Source organism: Onychostoma macrolepis, chromosome 09 (assembly GCF_012432095.1).
Source record: "Onychostoma macrolepis isolate SWU-2019 chromosome 09, ASM1243209v1, whole genome shotgun sequence".
Lineage (NCBI taxonomy): Eukaryota > Metazoa > Chordata > Actinopteri > Cypriniformes > Cyprinidae > Onychostoma > Onychostoma macrolepis.
In genome coordinates, this window is record NC_081163.1 from 14068678 (window position 1) to 14086280 (window position 17603).

Consider the following 17603-nt stretch of genomic DNA (forward strand, 5'->3'; position numbering starts at 1 on the left):
TTTTCTTTTGGCAAGGTTTGCTCTCCAGACCTCTTGCTTTTCCTCTCTGCATCTCTTTCATGTTACTTGAGTCCTTTCTTTGTGATTGCCCTCTTCCCCCTGGACTATTTATTGCTCAGTGTTATTTTTTCCCATTTATTTACGAATAAGCAAAAGATCAATTATGATGCCTGAGAGCTCTTTGTCCCACAGGAGATACTGTGCTCATTGGGGACCAGCCTCCCTTATTGAATGACCTTTCTGTGTGGCTTTCAAGTTGCATTTTAAGTGACCTTGTTGTACGTCGAATTCTCTCTCTTTTATCTGCTTGTCTCTGGTGGTCTTTGCTTTCTTCACTTTAGCTTATTGTTGGCTTAAGGATTAATATGAGGTTTATAAGCTTTGGCATCATGACTTCATGCAAATTTAACAAATAGATGAAAGATTCCTTAATAGGGATAAATGAGGGAATAGAAGAATTCACTTTAACATTGTTAATTGGCATTAAAGCAGATTTGCTCCAATTTATTTTGCATCCTGATAAGCTACTAAAATGATCAAATTCCTTAATTATACTAGAGACTGAAACATCAAAGTGGTCTAAATATAGAATAATATCATCAGCGTACAATGAAATACTACGATTATGAATCTTAATCAATACTTCAGATTTCCCGATGGCTTGTGCTAAGGGTTTAAGAGATAAACAAAACAATAAGGGGGAAAGCAGACATCCCTGCCTCGTTCCCCGCTGTAAAGGGAATGGGGGGGGAAATAATATTACCAGTCAAGACTGATGCTGCAGGTGAGTGGTATAATGTCTTAATCATAGAAATGAAATGTTCACAGAAGCCGAAACATTGCAGAACTGCCCACATATAGTTCCAATCTAGCCTGTCAAAGGCCTTTTCTGCATCAAGTGAAAAAAAACGCACAAGGGCTCGGATGAGAGTCTGCAAAGTCAAGAATATGAAAGAGTCGACGCATATTGTCAGATACATTGCACCCCTTGATAAAACCAGTTTGGTCCTCCTTGATCAAAGTATGAATTACCTTCTCCATACGAGAAGCAAAAACTTTAGCATAGACTTTTAGATCACATGGGATAAGTGATATCTGTCTGTAGCTGGAACAATCTAATGGATCTTTCCCTTTTTTAAGAAGTAATGATATCAATGATGTTTTTTGATTTCTATGAAATACACCATGTTCAATTGCAAAATTAAATGAATTAAGCATAAGCGTTCCTACCAAATCCCAAATTTTGAAGGCTTTTTAGAGAGATGTGGAGCTCCTCCAAACTTAATTGGGCCTCCAAAGATTCTTTATCCATCTGTGAGATCAGAGGCAATTCCAATTTATCTAAATACCGCTTACAAATTGGTTCATCAAAATCTGTTTCGGCTTTATACAGATTTGTGTAAAAACCTTTGAATATGTTGCTAATTGCCTCAGGGTTCGTGGTAACCTGACCACCCGCTAATTTATGCCTTAGACTCACATTCTTTCAGCCTAAGGGCCAATAGGTGGCTAGGTCTCTCTGATTCGAAATAATATTTTTGCCTAGTCCCATGTAAGATAAATTCCACCTTTGAGTGAGAAAGTAAATCACATTCTTCTTTTAAAGAGGACAGCTGTGTAGCCTGTTGCACAGTAAAATGTTGTTTTTGTAGGTTTTGTAATGATTGGATTTTATTTTCTAAGTGTGTAAACTGGTGAGTTTTCGCATTGGCAAGAGTAGAAGAGAAAGATATACAGAATCCTTGTATATCATACTTAGTCGTTTCCCACAGTATTTGAGGATCCACATCAGAGGGCATATTAATTTCGAGAAATTCCTTTATATAGTCTTTTAGAGAAGTAATGAAAATCTGATTACTTAATGACATGTTAAAGCGCCATCTAGGGGATTTGGCTTTAATATCGGAAAAAGGAATATTGCGCAACACAGCAGAATGATCAGATAATACAATTGGTAATATAGAGATGGAGGAATTAGACGAAAATAAAGATGGGCTGAGAAATATGTAGTCTATCCAAGAGAAAGTCTTATGTCTATTAGAAAAAAAAGTGAAGTCCTTAGATTTAGTATTCTGAATTCTCCAAAGATCGATTAAGTTGAGATCAGTGATAAATTTATTCAGTAATTTAGAAGATGGATTGACTGTTTTCAGATTTATCCAAAGCAGGATTTACAACAGCATTAAAATCACCACCCACCACTAATGGGCAATCAGTCCAAGTAGTGTTTTGGAAATATTGTAAAGAATGCACTGTCTGTCTCATTCAGACCGTAAATAGAGACCAATGCTAACCTATTATGTATTTTACAAAACATAAAAACAAATCTACCCTCCTCATCACTTCCGGTATGTTCAATTGTTAAATGTAACTTCCTGTTAACAAGGATAAGCACCCCCTTAGTTTTATTAAGAGTGCAGGAGAAGGCTGCCAATTTATAATATTTATTCTGGAAACGTTTTAAATGTGTCTCTTGTATCAGCGCACAGGAAATCGATTTACAGTGTTAATATTCTAAATTCACGAGTACGTTTCACAGCAGAATTTAGGTGATTCACATTCAATGATAAAATATTTAGAGTATGCATTGAATATTCATAATTGATTGTATTCAGTAAATGAAGAAAAGCAAAAGCACTCCCATTCTGTAAGTAACATGTAAACGCTGGTGTGCATTCTAGATACCAAAACACCTAGATGAAAAATCCTTTTAGAAATAAGGTAAAATAAAAGTATGAATGTCTGTTGTAAAAAATAAAAACCAACACAGAAACAGGAATAACAAACAACTATAAACAAGAAACAACTCAGACCACACATTACCGAGAAGGTAGGTCTGATTGAGCAACAAAAAATGGTGATGATAAGTGACCGGTCCACTTCAACGCAAGACATGTCCCCAAAAGGCCCACATAGTCAAAAATTATTGTACCTACTCTCCATTAGACCCCTCCAAAAAACATTTTAAAAAAAGGTTAGTCTTACCAGTAAAGAGACAGTTGTGCCAGATAAATAGGAACAATATCCCAGGAGGAGAGACAGAGAGAGAGGGGGAAAAAAAAAAGGGGATTCAGCAAGTGTCCATGTCCACCTTGTTATTATCCTCTCTTGGGCAGCTGGAATCGCCTCCATCATGGTCATTAAGTTTTGACCACCGAAGAGATGGAGATGGTGGCCGCTGTTTTCCCGTTGCTTTGCAGAGCTGCAGCATATGTCTTCTTCTGTGACAGTGAGCTGATAAAATCCTCTGCTTTCTGAGGAGAGTCGAACATCATCTGCTCACCTTTGTGCCGTAGTTTAATTACCACTGGATAGGTGAGAAAGGGCTGGAGACCAGGTGCTGTCATCTTCTTCAAGACTGGATTAAAGCTCTTTCTCTTGGTAGTTGCGGCTGGACTAAAGTCAGGAAAAAACAGCAGCGTGACATTGTTCTGTGCACATCTCACCGGATATGCCTGCAGAGCACCCTTCAGGATCGCCGATCTGTTGTGCCATCTTCGTACACGGAAGATGAGAGTACGAGGCCGATTGGAGTTTTTCCTTCCGTCATACACGCGTTGCGCCCGGTCAATCTCGATGTCACCGTCTTTTAGGCAAGGGATCCACTTGGAAAGATTAGCTCTGAGGAAGCCAGCTGCATCGGAGCCCTCCGACCCCTCCAGCAACCCCACCAGTCATACGTTATTTCTCCTGCTCCTATCCTCAATGTCCGTCATCTTCTCAGTGAGTTGCTCCAGCTGATTTCTTAAGTCCGTGACTGTCCTCCTATCCTCACGTGCAGCTGCTTGAACAGAATCGACCCGGTCACGCGTCTGCTTCGCCGCGCTAGCTAGTGCCTCAAGCTCCGCTCTTAGCTCTTTAACAGAATTGTTGGTCACTAGTTTGTCCACACGCAGGTCACGCAGTGCTAGCTTGATACCGTTAGCGATAGCACCGTCGAGATCCTCACTGGAGATGGTGGAATCTTTGAATTTTTAATTTTTTGGCGATTGCTCAATCTCTCTTTTCTGACTGTCTTTGACTGTTGAAGTACTCATGATGGGTCAAATGCAGAGTGGTTCGAAATTTACTGACAGGATTATATAATATTTGACAGAGTGAGCAAAGCGAAGGACTACGCGTGCAACACTGTCGAAGGGTCACATGATCTTAAAATTATTAATTAAATAATAATTTTAAAAAAAAGTTAAGGCAACAGGTTTCCTCAATTGTTTTTTTAAGTTAAGTCAACTTATCACAATGTAGGAACATTTCAGTTGTACTGCTGTCTATGCAGGGTCAGAAAGCTCTCGGATTTCATCAAGAATATCTTAATTTGTGTTCTGAAGATGAATGAAAGTCTTATGGGTTTGGAACGACATGAGGGTGAGTAATTAATGACAATTTAATAACTATCCCTTTAATTTCTTCAGTGGAACACAAAACAAGATGTGTTGTAGAACATTTTAACTTGGGGGTTCAAAATAGCATTGTACAGACACAAAATATCTTCTTTCATGAAGGTTAGCTAAAAAGTTGATGATAATAACTGATGAGTTGTCATGGGTTATTGAAATGCGAGGTTTTGGTTATATTTTGGTCGATAACTTTACTCGCATAACTGGAAACCATCGCCTGGGGGAGTTACCAAGATGGCCGTTGAGTGAACTGACTCTTTATAAAAAGGACTTTGGGTATAAAAGATCAAGAGAAAGGGACAAAAGAGAGAAAGGGGAGTTGCCCTGATTGATAAGCAGATATACAAAGGCATAAACACAACAAAAAAAGAAATGGAGCAGGGAGGGGAAGGGCAGAGATTATGACTGATGTCATTATTTTCCAGCTTTGGCAAACATCAAGATGAAAATTGAGGGCAGAAAGATTGCCAAAGGGAAGAGGTCAGCGGAGCATGCATGGTTCAGAGAAACAATCATCATCAGGGCAATGCAAAAGGACAGGGGAGCGTGTTGAAATATGAACTATACGCTCAAACATACCAGTGATTTCATCAGATGGATTCTAATTCAGAACATACGTGCAATTCACTGCTGGGTGTTTATGCGACTATATGGGCACTTTCGGTCCTATAAAGGTTTATAAAACAAACTCAGAAACACTAGTTTCGCATTCTTACTAGATTAATTTGTCTACTAACAGCTGATATATATACTACTGTTCAAAAGTTTGTGGTCAAAAGTGACAGTAAAGAAAAAAATCCAAACAAATGCTGATATATTCTATTCATCACGACACAAGATCAACAAGAACAAGATCGTGTTTTCTACAAAAACATCAACTGTTTTCAACATTGATAATAATAAAAATGTTTCTTGAACACCAAATCAGCATATAAGAATGATTTCTGAAGGATCATATGACACAGAAGACAGGAGTAATGGCAAAGCTGAATTTTTAGCAGCCATTAAAAGGAATAAATTACATTTAAAATCTATTAAAATAGAAAATAGTCATTTTAAATTGCAATAATATTTCACAATGCTAGTATTTTACTGTACTTTTGAATAAATGCAGCATTGTTGAGCGCAAATTTAAATTTAAAAAAACTTACCAACCCCAAACTTGGGACACAAAAGTGGCCAAAGTTAAAAGAGACTGCCAATTTTCATCTTGATTAATTGAGTTGCTTAGACTTATTGATCTAAAACAAATGAGCTTCAATGCAAAAACAAGTTAATCAACTGTGTAACTGAGCAATCGATCTAATCTTCTACAGAGGACAAAACAGAGGAAGAGCTTTGAGAATGCTGAAATGGCACAGTGCACTATTTACATGATATTAAGTTACTAGACAACACATGCATTTAAAAAAATATCATAAAAAGACACAGTGCAGCTTCGAGTGTGCAACTCTGTGGTGTGAAGCCTACTGAAGAGTTAATCTAAAAGTGTACCATACTTCACTGCATATTCATCTAATTGCAACTCTTGAAACAGTCTGTACTAAAATGGATTATGTTGTTGAGGCTTTATGAAGCACACTGCATGTATTTTATCGATCAGTGGGAACAAAGCAAGTGAAAGGTGAGGGAAACTCTGTGGATGAGTACTGAAGAACATGAGGGTGGAATATCCATGCCTATGTATAGAGGAGTGTGTGAGTGGGACGGAAGCAGATATCTCTGCTGCTCAATATAGCACACGAATGCAGGTCCACAGTGGATGTTGAATAGCATTGCTGCAAGGAAGGATTGAAGAGATGAGGAGCGGCAGCGAGCAGTGGTACCCTGCTGTGAAACTCAAACCTATGCTTTCTGACAGAGCATACAGATATAACCTCACACACACAGACAGCACAAACACCAACGTTGGCAAGGCTACTGAAATAATAGCCTTGAATCACCAGTCACAAAGTAGTGATAAAGTCGCTATATATACACACACGCATACATACGGCACAGCGCAAAGGTTTGGGGAAAGGGTTTTTCATGTTTGTTCAAAAGCCATAAAGGAGAAATTAAGAAATTGAAAATTGGAAATAAAAGCAGTTGAATGCAAGAGTATGTTTCTTTTATTCCCCCTCAGTTTATTTCCAATAAATGCTGATCTTCTATACTATTCAAAGAATCCTGAAAAAATATCATATGTTTCAAACAAATATTAAGCAGCACAATAATAATAAAGGTTTCTTGAGCACCAAATCAGCATACTAGAATGATTTCTGAAGGATCATGTGACAATCATGTGTATAAAATACATTTTATATAATATTTCACAACATTACTGTTTTTACTGTATTTCTAGTCAAATAAATTGAGCCTGTGTGAGCATTTTTTTTTTTTTTTTATCAACTGCATTGTATTTAGGCTACATGGTAAAATAATTATTTAATTATGGTCAAAAAGGTGTGTAGTAACTAACTAACCAATTAAATAATGAAATAAAACAAACAAATGCCTAAAAACAAGGTGAACAACAGCATAAATACCTTTCATTGAATTTTTATTGATTTTTGTTAATTGGTAAATGACAAAAGGAACAGATTCAAAACAAATGAATTAGACTTCCCAAAGTTACATTTAGGAGAGAACATTTCAGGACATTCAATTACTGACTCGGTTCAGTCAGCTGAAATAATTTAACAGTGATGTAGCATTTTGTCACGCCACAATGCTACTTTTTGTCAAAAGTAGCTCGTTATTGTAAAAGCTCAACTATTTTTAGCAGCTGAGCTACTGACAAGCTACTGAAAAATGTAGTTAAGTTAGCATCATTGCTACTTTTAGTTAGCAACTCCCCAACACTATACAGATGTATTCTGGGCACTGGGGCAGAAAGTCAGGATGGTGGAAGGAGCCAACACACAAACGAAAGCAAAAGCATTTGTCTGTCCCCCTTTGGGAAAAAAAGCTCTTACATAATATAATCTGCTTATGCAACATACGAGAGCCACAGCATCCTTCCCCGCCCTGCGCTCCTGTTCTCTCTGCCTCACGCTCCTCTGAGAGATGACCTCCTCTGCACATGTCATTCACACAACCTCACAAATACACATAAACAAATGAACGACAGAACAGCTCTGGGGGGCCGTCAGAGACAAACATATACAGATGCTGATGAACTATTCTATTCTCAACCACCAGCCATCACGTAGTCAAACTCGCATGTAAACAAAGTGGTTTAATACACAATCATGTAAAAATGTTTTATTCAGGTCCCCCATAGAACCATAACGAATCTTGTAAACGAATATATTTATTAAAAAAACGATTGGCTAATTTGAGTCCCGGAAGCTTGATTCATTCAAGTCAATCGGTTCATCCCAATTGGTTCTCTCTGTAGCACTGAAAAGTCCATTTCATTCTAGTGAATCAGATTGGATGATTCGTGTAATGCATTAAAAAGCAATTCACTGTATATGTACTGTATTTTTTCCCATTATTTATTAACATAGTATTCCAGGGTTCTTTGATGAAAAATACCATAGTGGTTTTTTTTTTTTAATGTATTGTGAAAGGTGAGTTCACAAACAAACCTCCACAGTAAACGCACATACACATACAGTAAGCCCATGTTGAGTAATTAAACACTGTGCTATTTGCTAAAATGGCCTATTTTAACAGATCAGGGGTAATGCTACCAAAACATGAACACGCCTTTTCACGCCTACATGCTGTGCACGCGCTGAAATCCTCTAACTCTTTTTCACACACACATATAAAGCCCAATGTTTAGCTGAAGTCCAAAGCCAGATGTGTATCTACAGTATGAGTGTGTGTGTATGTGTGTGTGTTTATGGAAGCAGTGCTCAGAGATCGACGTGGGAACAGGGCAGAGGGAGACACAATGCATCGAGTTCCCACACTGTGTCATCTAAACTACGGTAACCCGGACGGCTCTACAAACCCGCACAGACCATGTGCTTCAGGGCAGACTGCACAAGCCCCATACAAGTCAACATCATGTCAAAAACCATGGGTCACAGACAGGGGTTAAACTGGGCATGACGTCCTGGCACCTTCGATTCAAAGAAAAAATTGTCAGCTTCAGTATCTGACAGCATTTTAATGGGGGGGAAAAAGGATTTTGAGAATAATGTTGTTGCATAATTAAAAGATTAAATTCATAATCATGAAAATAATGCTTACTAATTAGTGATGTCAAACGATTAACTGTGATTAATCACACCCAAAATAAAGGTTTTTGCTTACATAACGCATGTATGTATACTGTGCATTTGTATAAACACACACACACACACAGTATATATTTTGAAAATATTTACATACATACATACACACACACATACATACACATATACATATATATATATATTTTTTTTTTTTTTTTTTTTTTTTCTTTTAATATATAAACATGTATTAATATTAATCCTTGACAGCACTATTTCTATACATACACACACACACACACACACACACACACATATATATATGCACACAAATATATAGGCACACATTCAGAAATTGATAGTAAGGGTACAACAATGTACTAAAAAGGGAACCTTTTCATTTTTGAAAAGTTTCGCACACAGACGAATGTTGTCAAAACGATGCCCTTTCCTATGGATCTGTGAAAAGGACTAAAAATACTGCATTATGCATGCATCATCTTGTAAATGAACGGCCAAAAAATAATCAAAAAAGTTTTCAGTTTGTTTTTGTTTTTTTTGCTGTTGTTGAAAATTGTGTCATGTGAATGCCCCCTAGATTTCACAAAAAATTACAAAGAAATGGCAAGTAAAACATTGCATTAATTAGGGGATTCTGAAGTAGAAATACTATTTATTTATTATTTTTAATTATTTAATTTTTATTTATTTATTTTTTTGGTAAAATCTACTCAAATGATATTTGTTTTATTTACAAATTTGAAACATTTTTACACTGTAATTGCTTTTTTAAAGTCTTCAATGGTGGTTTTGTGCCATTTTAAATTTAAACTTTGAGAAAAATTAAACAAGATTAAATTAATTTTTGATTCCTCTTCTTTTTTTTTCCTTCTCTTGAAAATAGGTTTCAACACTGTTAATCATGCTTTTTTTTGGTGAAACTTAGAATCCCTACAAGATTTTAGAGTTCTTCAAAATCCCTATTTAACCCGCAGCGCACTAAGCCACATCTTGAGCACAGGCATCTATGCGTCTGCAATTCCCTCTCTTATGTTCTTTCACATGATCTCACTGCTCCAACCAAGCATGATTTCAACGAATCTAGTTCACACAGCTGGCATGGAGTTTTCCTGCGCCGTTTCCTGCTAGTACACCCACAGGACCAATCAGCCAGATCAGCGAAACCATTCAAGAAACAGACACACACATGCAGACATATAAACTCGCCTGTCCTCAGAGACCAGTGCAATCACATCCAATCGGACGGGTTCATAATAACCGTTCAAGTCTGAAGGGCTTCTTGTTCAGTGAGTTTATAATAATGTCCAATCGTCTCTTGTTTGTCCTGTTGATTACGGTCACAGCGTGAGGTCATCACTGTAACCATATCGACCCGAGATGACAACTGTCGCTGTGGGATGTATGATTGGCTAACGAGCCATTGTCTCTGCAGTATCAAAAACAAAGTACTGAGCACAAAGGCCAATGGATGAGCTGAGAGGAGGTAGGATTGAGTTTATTTTGTTGGGTTTTAGGGGTTAGCTGAAGAGATCGATTGTCACTGTAATGAATTTTAAAGTGCCAAATAACATCAGTGACCTACTGATGCTTTTGCTTTGCAACAGTTTCCTATGCAGATGCCTTCACAGCTATACAAGAGGTGTTGGGCCAGCACACACCAAACACACATAGAGATGTTAATATGTTATTAACTCTTGTCTCTCTGCCTCACACCTCAAACTGTAGCACATGAAACCACATGAGGCTAGAGCAGTCATAAACATCCCACAATAATCCTCTGTAAAAGCTTTCTGATGATAATTCGGTTTTCTTGCTTGCATACAAACCACAGTGTTAATACTAAGAGTTAGATTTATTTGTGTGAACTATTGCTAAAAAGTCTTATGTAGTGAAAAATGTCAGGTCGGGCAACACTGAAAACACTTATTTAAGTATTATTTATATACCATTATAGCATTTATTAATATTTTGCATTATCTTTTTTACATATTGTCAATCTTGATTTTCATTTTGATTTAAATTTGAGTAATTTAAATCACCGTTATTTTTTAAATATATCTATTTAGTTCAGTTTTAGTCATTTTAGTACTTAAACTTACTTCAGTTAGCTGCAACCCAACATTACTAATTTTTATTTAAAAGGAACACTCCACTTTTTTTGGAAATAGGCTCATTCTCCAACTCCTCCAGAGTTCATAAGTTGAGTTTTACCGTTTCGAATCCATTCAGCTGATCTCTGGATCTGGCGATAGCACTTTTAGCATAGCTTAGCATAGATCATTGAATCCGATTAGACTAGTAGCATCGCGTTCAAAAATGACCAAAGAGTTTCGATATTTGTCCTATTTAAAACATGACTCTTCTGTAGTTATATCGTGTACTAAGACCGGCGATGCTTTATGCCAAGCTATGCTAAAAGTGCTATCGCCAGATCCAGAGATCAGCTGATTAGATTCCAAAACAGTAAAACTCAACTTATGAACTCTGGGGGAGTTGGAGAATGAGCCTATTTCCAAAAAAAGTGGAATGTTCCTTTAAGTTTGTTAAATGCAAGTTTTTCATCTACTATTTATATTTTATTTCAACCTTATTTAAATTAATGGAAACTATTTTTAACCGTTTTATTGTTAGTCAACATTAACACCCTTAGGGTGTAAGGTTTTGGGAACTGGGACAAATTAGTTAATTAAAAAAAAAAATTATAATTTAATTAAATTTAAATTAAATTTAAAAAATGACAGCGGTCAATCAGATTTGATCAGATCTAACTCTGAGAATAAAGAAAAAAACTCTTAGCAAAAAACAAACAAACAAACTGGTATACTTGCTTCTTTGTCTCAAACTAAATTGTTAAACCATCAGATTCAATGCCACAAACCAAACAAACCAATAACCTGGAACTTGTAAACATGACTTTGCACATTGATGAAAACCCTTGAACCCTGAATCTCACAAACTGCATTTAGTCATTCAATCAGATTGGAGCTTTCCATTACGAAAAAGCTTGTGCTATCTTGCAGTGCAATATGCAACAGACGCTACATGAGCTTTCCATGGGTGGTCTGTCAGTGTGACGTCCGAGGCAATTAAAGAGGTCATTTGAGAGAAATGATTAAAGACAAACCGGGAGAGAGGAAAGGAATGCTTTGCGTCCTCCTCATTCCTGCTCCTGTCCATTTTTGTTCAAGTTCAAACATACTTCCCTAGCAAGAACAATTTTATAAAGATCATGAGAACACTATCAGCTTAGCTAAATAAGATCAAATGATTGACAGCTGAGTAATTACATCGGTACACAAATATACACACAGTTTAAAGAGAAATAATAAGCAAGACAGAAAAGGGGGAAAAAATATGCCTGCACTCAGGTTAAGGAGGCACAATGCTCCATAATCAAGTCCCTCTTTCCCCTTCTGCTCTTCTAAATGCAATAAATATTCCTGATCTTTTTCTCTCTCTCTCTTTTCACCTCGTTCTCTCTCTTACGCACATAGACATGCTCACTCACACTCTCTCTGTCGGTGGCAGACACACATGGTGAGGTAATGAGGACCTACAGAGGCGTCTGCAGGAGACATGCTTTCATCAGTGCTGCTGGGTAATGGTTACCATGGCAATGGGGGCCACAGCACATGGGTGCACAGATGCTCCGGTCGGCCTAAATGAAACACAAAGCGCAAATTTATTCCTTTTCAAATGCTTATCATCTTATAAAAAAGTCCCTCCCGGTGAACAGATGACCTACCGTGGCCTACAAGGATGGCATGTGCTATAAAAATCAATACGCAACTGATGTAATTCTTACATCCAGCCAAATATTGCATTCGAATTATTGCGTACACCAGCTGTCAGTGATCATTTTTGTATGATGGCAGAAGACAGTGGTGGAGGCAGTGGAACAAAAAGCTCCTCTTAAAAATAGTCCCATAATGCCTCTTTCTCTAGAAGTCCGTAAGCAGCCAGCCATGACCCGCTGCTCAGGTGTGAAGGTCAGCTCACTGTCTGACATACAGAGAAAATAAGGTTCTCAGTCAGGGTGCGAAATTGGCGAGAAAGTGCTAGATCATCTCAGGAAACAAGCTCAACAGGACGATTAAAAATCAAAGCTCTGTTCCAAACCCCAAGAGAAGCATATTTACATTCCAAATATGCAGCTACCGTTCAAACAGGGGATGTTCTTGCATTTAAAAAAGGGAATGGAACATAATGGAACAATGAGCTGCTGAAAAAAACTGTAAGATACACTGCAACGATCAAAGCTATCAATCTAGTGCATGTTTGAAACAATTAAAAACAAAAAGCAAATGCAAGAACACCCATGTGAACAGCCCCTTAAAAATAAAGAAGGGACAGTTTAATACTTTTATTTATCAAGGACAAATTAAATAAATTATGTTAAATAAATGATGGTAAAGACATTTATAATGTGGCAAAATATTTCTATTTTAAAAAAACGCTGTTCTTTCCATTTATCAAAAAAAAAAAATCTTGAAACAGATTTTTACAAAAATATTAAGCAGCACAACTGTTTTCAATGTTGATAAGAAAGTTTCTTGAGAAACTCAACACATTACAAATATGTATATGATGGGAGCAATGGCTGCTTTGCCATCACAAGAATAAATTACATCCAAAAATAAATTGAAATAGAAATATTGCAAAGTTTTAAATTAAAATAATATTTCACATTATTAATGTTTTTTTTACTGTATTTTTGATCAGATAAATGCAGCTTTAGTGAGCATAAAAGACTTCTTTTAAAAACATTTTTAAAAATCTAATCGACCCCAAACATTTTAATTGTATTTGCAAAACATTCAGACCCTTTGTCAGTCTGGTATTAGCATTTTGTAAGCAACTTGATACTCATGAAGCCCTTTCACACATACAGACTTTTCCGGAAAATTACCAGTAAATTGCCGTAAAGAGATCATGTGTGAACAGGACCTTTTCAAAAATACCAGTAAATTCGTTCCGGCAATTTACCGGTATGAGAAGTTGTAACATTACCAGTAAATTGCCGGAATTCTGCTGTGTGTGAACGCAGAAGGAAAATTACCGGTATGAGCACGTACGAGTTCAGAACGCGGTGACGTAAGACGTCTACTCCGGGACAATCCAGAGCCGTTGAAATTCAAAATTCAACGGCTCTGGGCCAATCATAACATTCTGATGCAGATGACGCATTTACTCCGCGCTGTGTTTGAAGTCGTGCGATATCTTTGGGCCAAAAGAAGCAGCATGAACGTGAACATTTGGCACACAAATGAAAACATCAACAAAAACACTGATCGCGTTTACCCCTCCATGTTTACAAACACAACACCGTGAGGCGCAGCCGTTTAGAGGTCATTTCCGTTTTATAATGTCACAGAATTTACCGGTAATTTAAAACCGATGTGTGAATGGTGCTTTACCGGAAAAAAGACGGAATGCTGTTGCCTGTGTGAACAGCGCAGTTTTGAATTTACCGGTAAAGTCGTTCTGGTAATTTTACGGCAATTTACTGGTATTACTATGTGAAAGGGGCTGAACATGCATGCGAGTTCACTTGTAATTAGACTGTAAAAGCAATTTAATTTGTTCTTCTCACCACCTTGGATGAAATTTCCCTGAGCTCATCATGCTCAATGCATTCTGGGATTGCCTTATCTTTGAAAAATGATGCTACTATCATTTTTGGCAGAAATGGGGAGCATCATTTTGCTGCCTATAGTGTTTGGAAGAGCTTGACACTTAAAATCCTGTCTAGGTAGGCAGCTCCCCAGGGTTCGGAAGAGAGCCAATGAGGCACTTCCATGGCTGAAAAAGGTTTTTTTAGATTATTGAAAAAGGATGGAAGAGAACAAGAAGAACAGAAAAAAAATGGAAGAAAAGGAATGATTGCTTCAGGACATGCTGACATGATAGGACCCTTATTGAGAAAAAAAGAATGACATCTGAAATAGAAAAGATGATGATCAGGAGGGAAATAGAAAGGGAAAATAACAGGGTCTTTTTTTGCCCCTTATTTTGTGGATCATGTAAATCTGAACATTACAAGTAGGATGATCTCCTCTCTCGCCATTGTGCTTATGGGAAAGGCTCCCAACTGAAGGTCGAAGCTCAAGGAAGGCTGACCCTTCAATAAGTGAACCAAAGCTATTGCATATAAAACAATCTTCTCAGAAATGTAAACAAGCATACGTGAGTGGAAAAACAGAGCATCATAGGGGTTCAGATGGCAAACTACAGTGAAATTTAAGTGCTGACAGGGCACAGTTCAATCTGCATGTGATGTGTTACTCTAACACTGACTTTGCATTCATACAATACTTTCAAATAGAAATAAACAAATGAGCATCTGCATGTAAAGTCATGGTTTTAGCTGACTGCATTCAGGACGAACTAACCTGAACTTACATGAATGTACACTTAAGCTTAGTGTGCATGTGTACACAACGTACTTATAAAGAACCTCCAAGAACAAATGACGACCTACTCTTGGCTGATGCTCCAGGCTCATTTTAGTACAGTGGGCTGCACAGTCCAGTTGACATTAATAAGAAGTCTAGACACAGTCAGAGCATGAGAGACAAGGGCAAAGCTAGGACAAAAGATAGGAGGAGAAAGAGATTATATTCATTTTTCATTCCTTTGAATAATTACTAATTTTTGTCTTGCGTCCCAACAAAGCCACATCAATAAGTACCTCTTCATCAACACCAAATGTGACCAGATATATAGAGGTTATCATGTAGCATTATGAATAATATTATTGTTAAAGGGGATATATGAATCTAATATCAACTGATAATGTGGATGAAAACTGGCTCAGAAAGTAACTTTTAATGAGGCACCAGAGATTTTTGACAATTCTGATGGTAACTGTATCTATCTGTCTGTCTGTCTGTATATATAATGTTATGTTCTGGGTTTATTTATATAATATTGTTCTCTCTCTTTCTGTGTCTCTCCGTGTGTTACTGCTGCTCAACCAGGTGCGGAGGAGAGGAAGGTGATCACTCGCACCCGCCGCTCGTTACTGCGCAGAGGCTGCAAGCTTAAAAGTTGTTCAACATGCCTACCACACTGAAGCGACTTCCAGAGTGCTGTAGTTTAGTCAGAGACTGATACTGTGTAAAACTTACTCAAGTTACGGCTTATTGTAGCCTTACGAATAATTAATTAGCGTTGGTGTTGCGCTACGTGTCTCTTTGTGTTGAAAGCCGTAGGGAGGTGGGTGCCATGTTATTTCTGTGAACCTTTTTTTCTTGTTTTTGCTTAGTTAGGGAGTTAGTGTACATTTCTGTTGTTAATTTTCTTTTGTTTTGTCAGTTTAGACAGTTTTATTCCCTAACTAGTCAGAGGGTCATTTTGTTCGTTGTTTTGGCCTTTCCCCCTCCTGAAGTCTATTTTGCTTTGTCATTTGGAAATTTTGGAAATAAAACACTTGATTTTGGAACTTAACGTGTCTGTTGTGCTGGGCAGGGGACAGGTACTCACTCACCCCAAACAATTTTATGTTTACTTTTCTCTGTTACTCCCTTACCCTAGACCCTTCCATCTGGGACGTAACAATAAAATGTATAAATATAAAAGCAGTCTAAACAACCAGAACTATATTTAACAGTAAATATATATAAACAAATAAATACATTTATATTGTGTTGTGTTAAATACAATTATAATATAGCTCACAAGTTATCTAGACTATATTAAAAAAAATGTAATTTTTTTTATATATATCAAAGAATATATATACACACACAAATGTAGCAGTAGTCTAAAAAAAATGATATTTAACAGCAAGTAAATAAATGCATATGGTGCTATACATAATAAAGAACAACTTGTGCACTATATTTTTAATTATCTATAAATACATTTACATATTTTGTGTAATTTATTTACTTAATGTATGATGTTAAATATGTATACACGCAACACACAAAATATGCAAATACAAAAGTTGTCTAAACAATTAACATTTAACATCAGAGATAAGTAAATAAAATACATTTGGTGTTCAATATTTACAATATAGAGAAGTTGTTTAGACTACTTTTATGGTGCATTTATTGTACTTTTATGGAGACCTTCATGAAGCTTGAAAGCATCGATCAACATTCATTGTAATTGTATGGGCAGGAGTCTAGACAAAAGAGTCTTGATTTTGTCCTTTTGTGCTTCACAGAAAAAAAAAAAAAGGTTTCATAGGTTTGAAATGACATGAGGGTGAGTAAATGATGACAGAAATATTATTTTTAATGCCACAAAAATGGCACAATTCACCTTTATGTTTTATTCTATTGTGTAACTATAAGATAAGATTGAAAAAGCTTGTGAGGAGAATTTCTCAGACTTCGCTAATAGAGGGGCCAGCAGGATTAATGACTGAGTGATGAAACTGTGAAAAGAAATGAGGCCAAGGAGGGAAGGAATGGTGGGAGTGGGTGAGAAAGAGAGAGAAAGCGAGAGAAAATGAGAGCGAGAGTGAAAGAGGGAGACGGATGGACAGGTGGGAGACAGCTCAATGAAATGAAGCAAGCAGGAAGAGGAGGAGGAAGGACACATCAAAGAGGACACAGAAAAATAGAGGAGTGGGAATGGCAGATGGGACGCGGTGACAAGAGAAAGTGTAAGAGAAAGAGAGATGGATGACAGGAGAACACACAGACTCACTCGAGGATCGAAGACACACAAGTTAAATGTGACAAAACGTTTTCAATGGAAGCGAAGGGCGGATCTGGAAGAAGGAGGGGACACATGGACACAGGCACAAAGATGATGAATCAAGAGCGGTAAACACAACAGCCAGGCAGTAAGACGAGGCAAGGAGGCGGACGGACGGACAGACAGGGGGAAGGAGAGAGACAGGGAGTGTGCAGACACATTAAATAAGATAGTGACAGGCAGAGACTAAGATGGAGCGGGACGATTAGAGAGCAGGCAGACACACAGAAATATGTAATAAATCAGCCTGCACTGTGACTAAGCATGACTGAAATGTTTATGATATGCCGACATCATGGAA

At 37.2% G+C, this 17603-nt stretch overlaps 1 protein-coding gene across 3 annotated transcripts in view; it reads right to left on the reverse strand.

The window, feature by feature from the left end:
- Nucleotides 1-17603, reverse strand: part of plcl1 (phospholipase C like 1) — a 75477-nt gene that overhangs the window by 41013 nt on the left and 16861 nt on the right. Inside the window, exon 2 of one of the 3 annotated variants that reach the window (XM_058786813.1) lies at nt 12197-12245. The exons of 1 other annotated variant lie outside the window; for it this stretch is intronic. In XM_058786813.1, coding sequence (XP_058642796.1) covers nt 12197-12199 — 3 coding nt within the window. In that variant the 5' untranslated portion in view covers nt 12200-12245. One more of the 3 variants, XM_058786812.1, reaches the window with a different exon arrangement.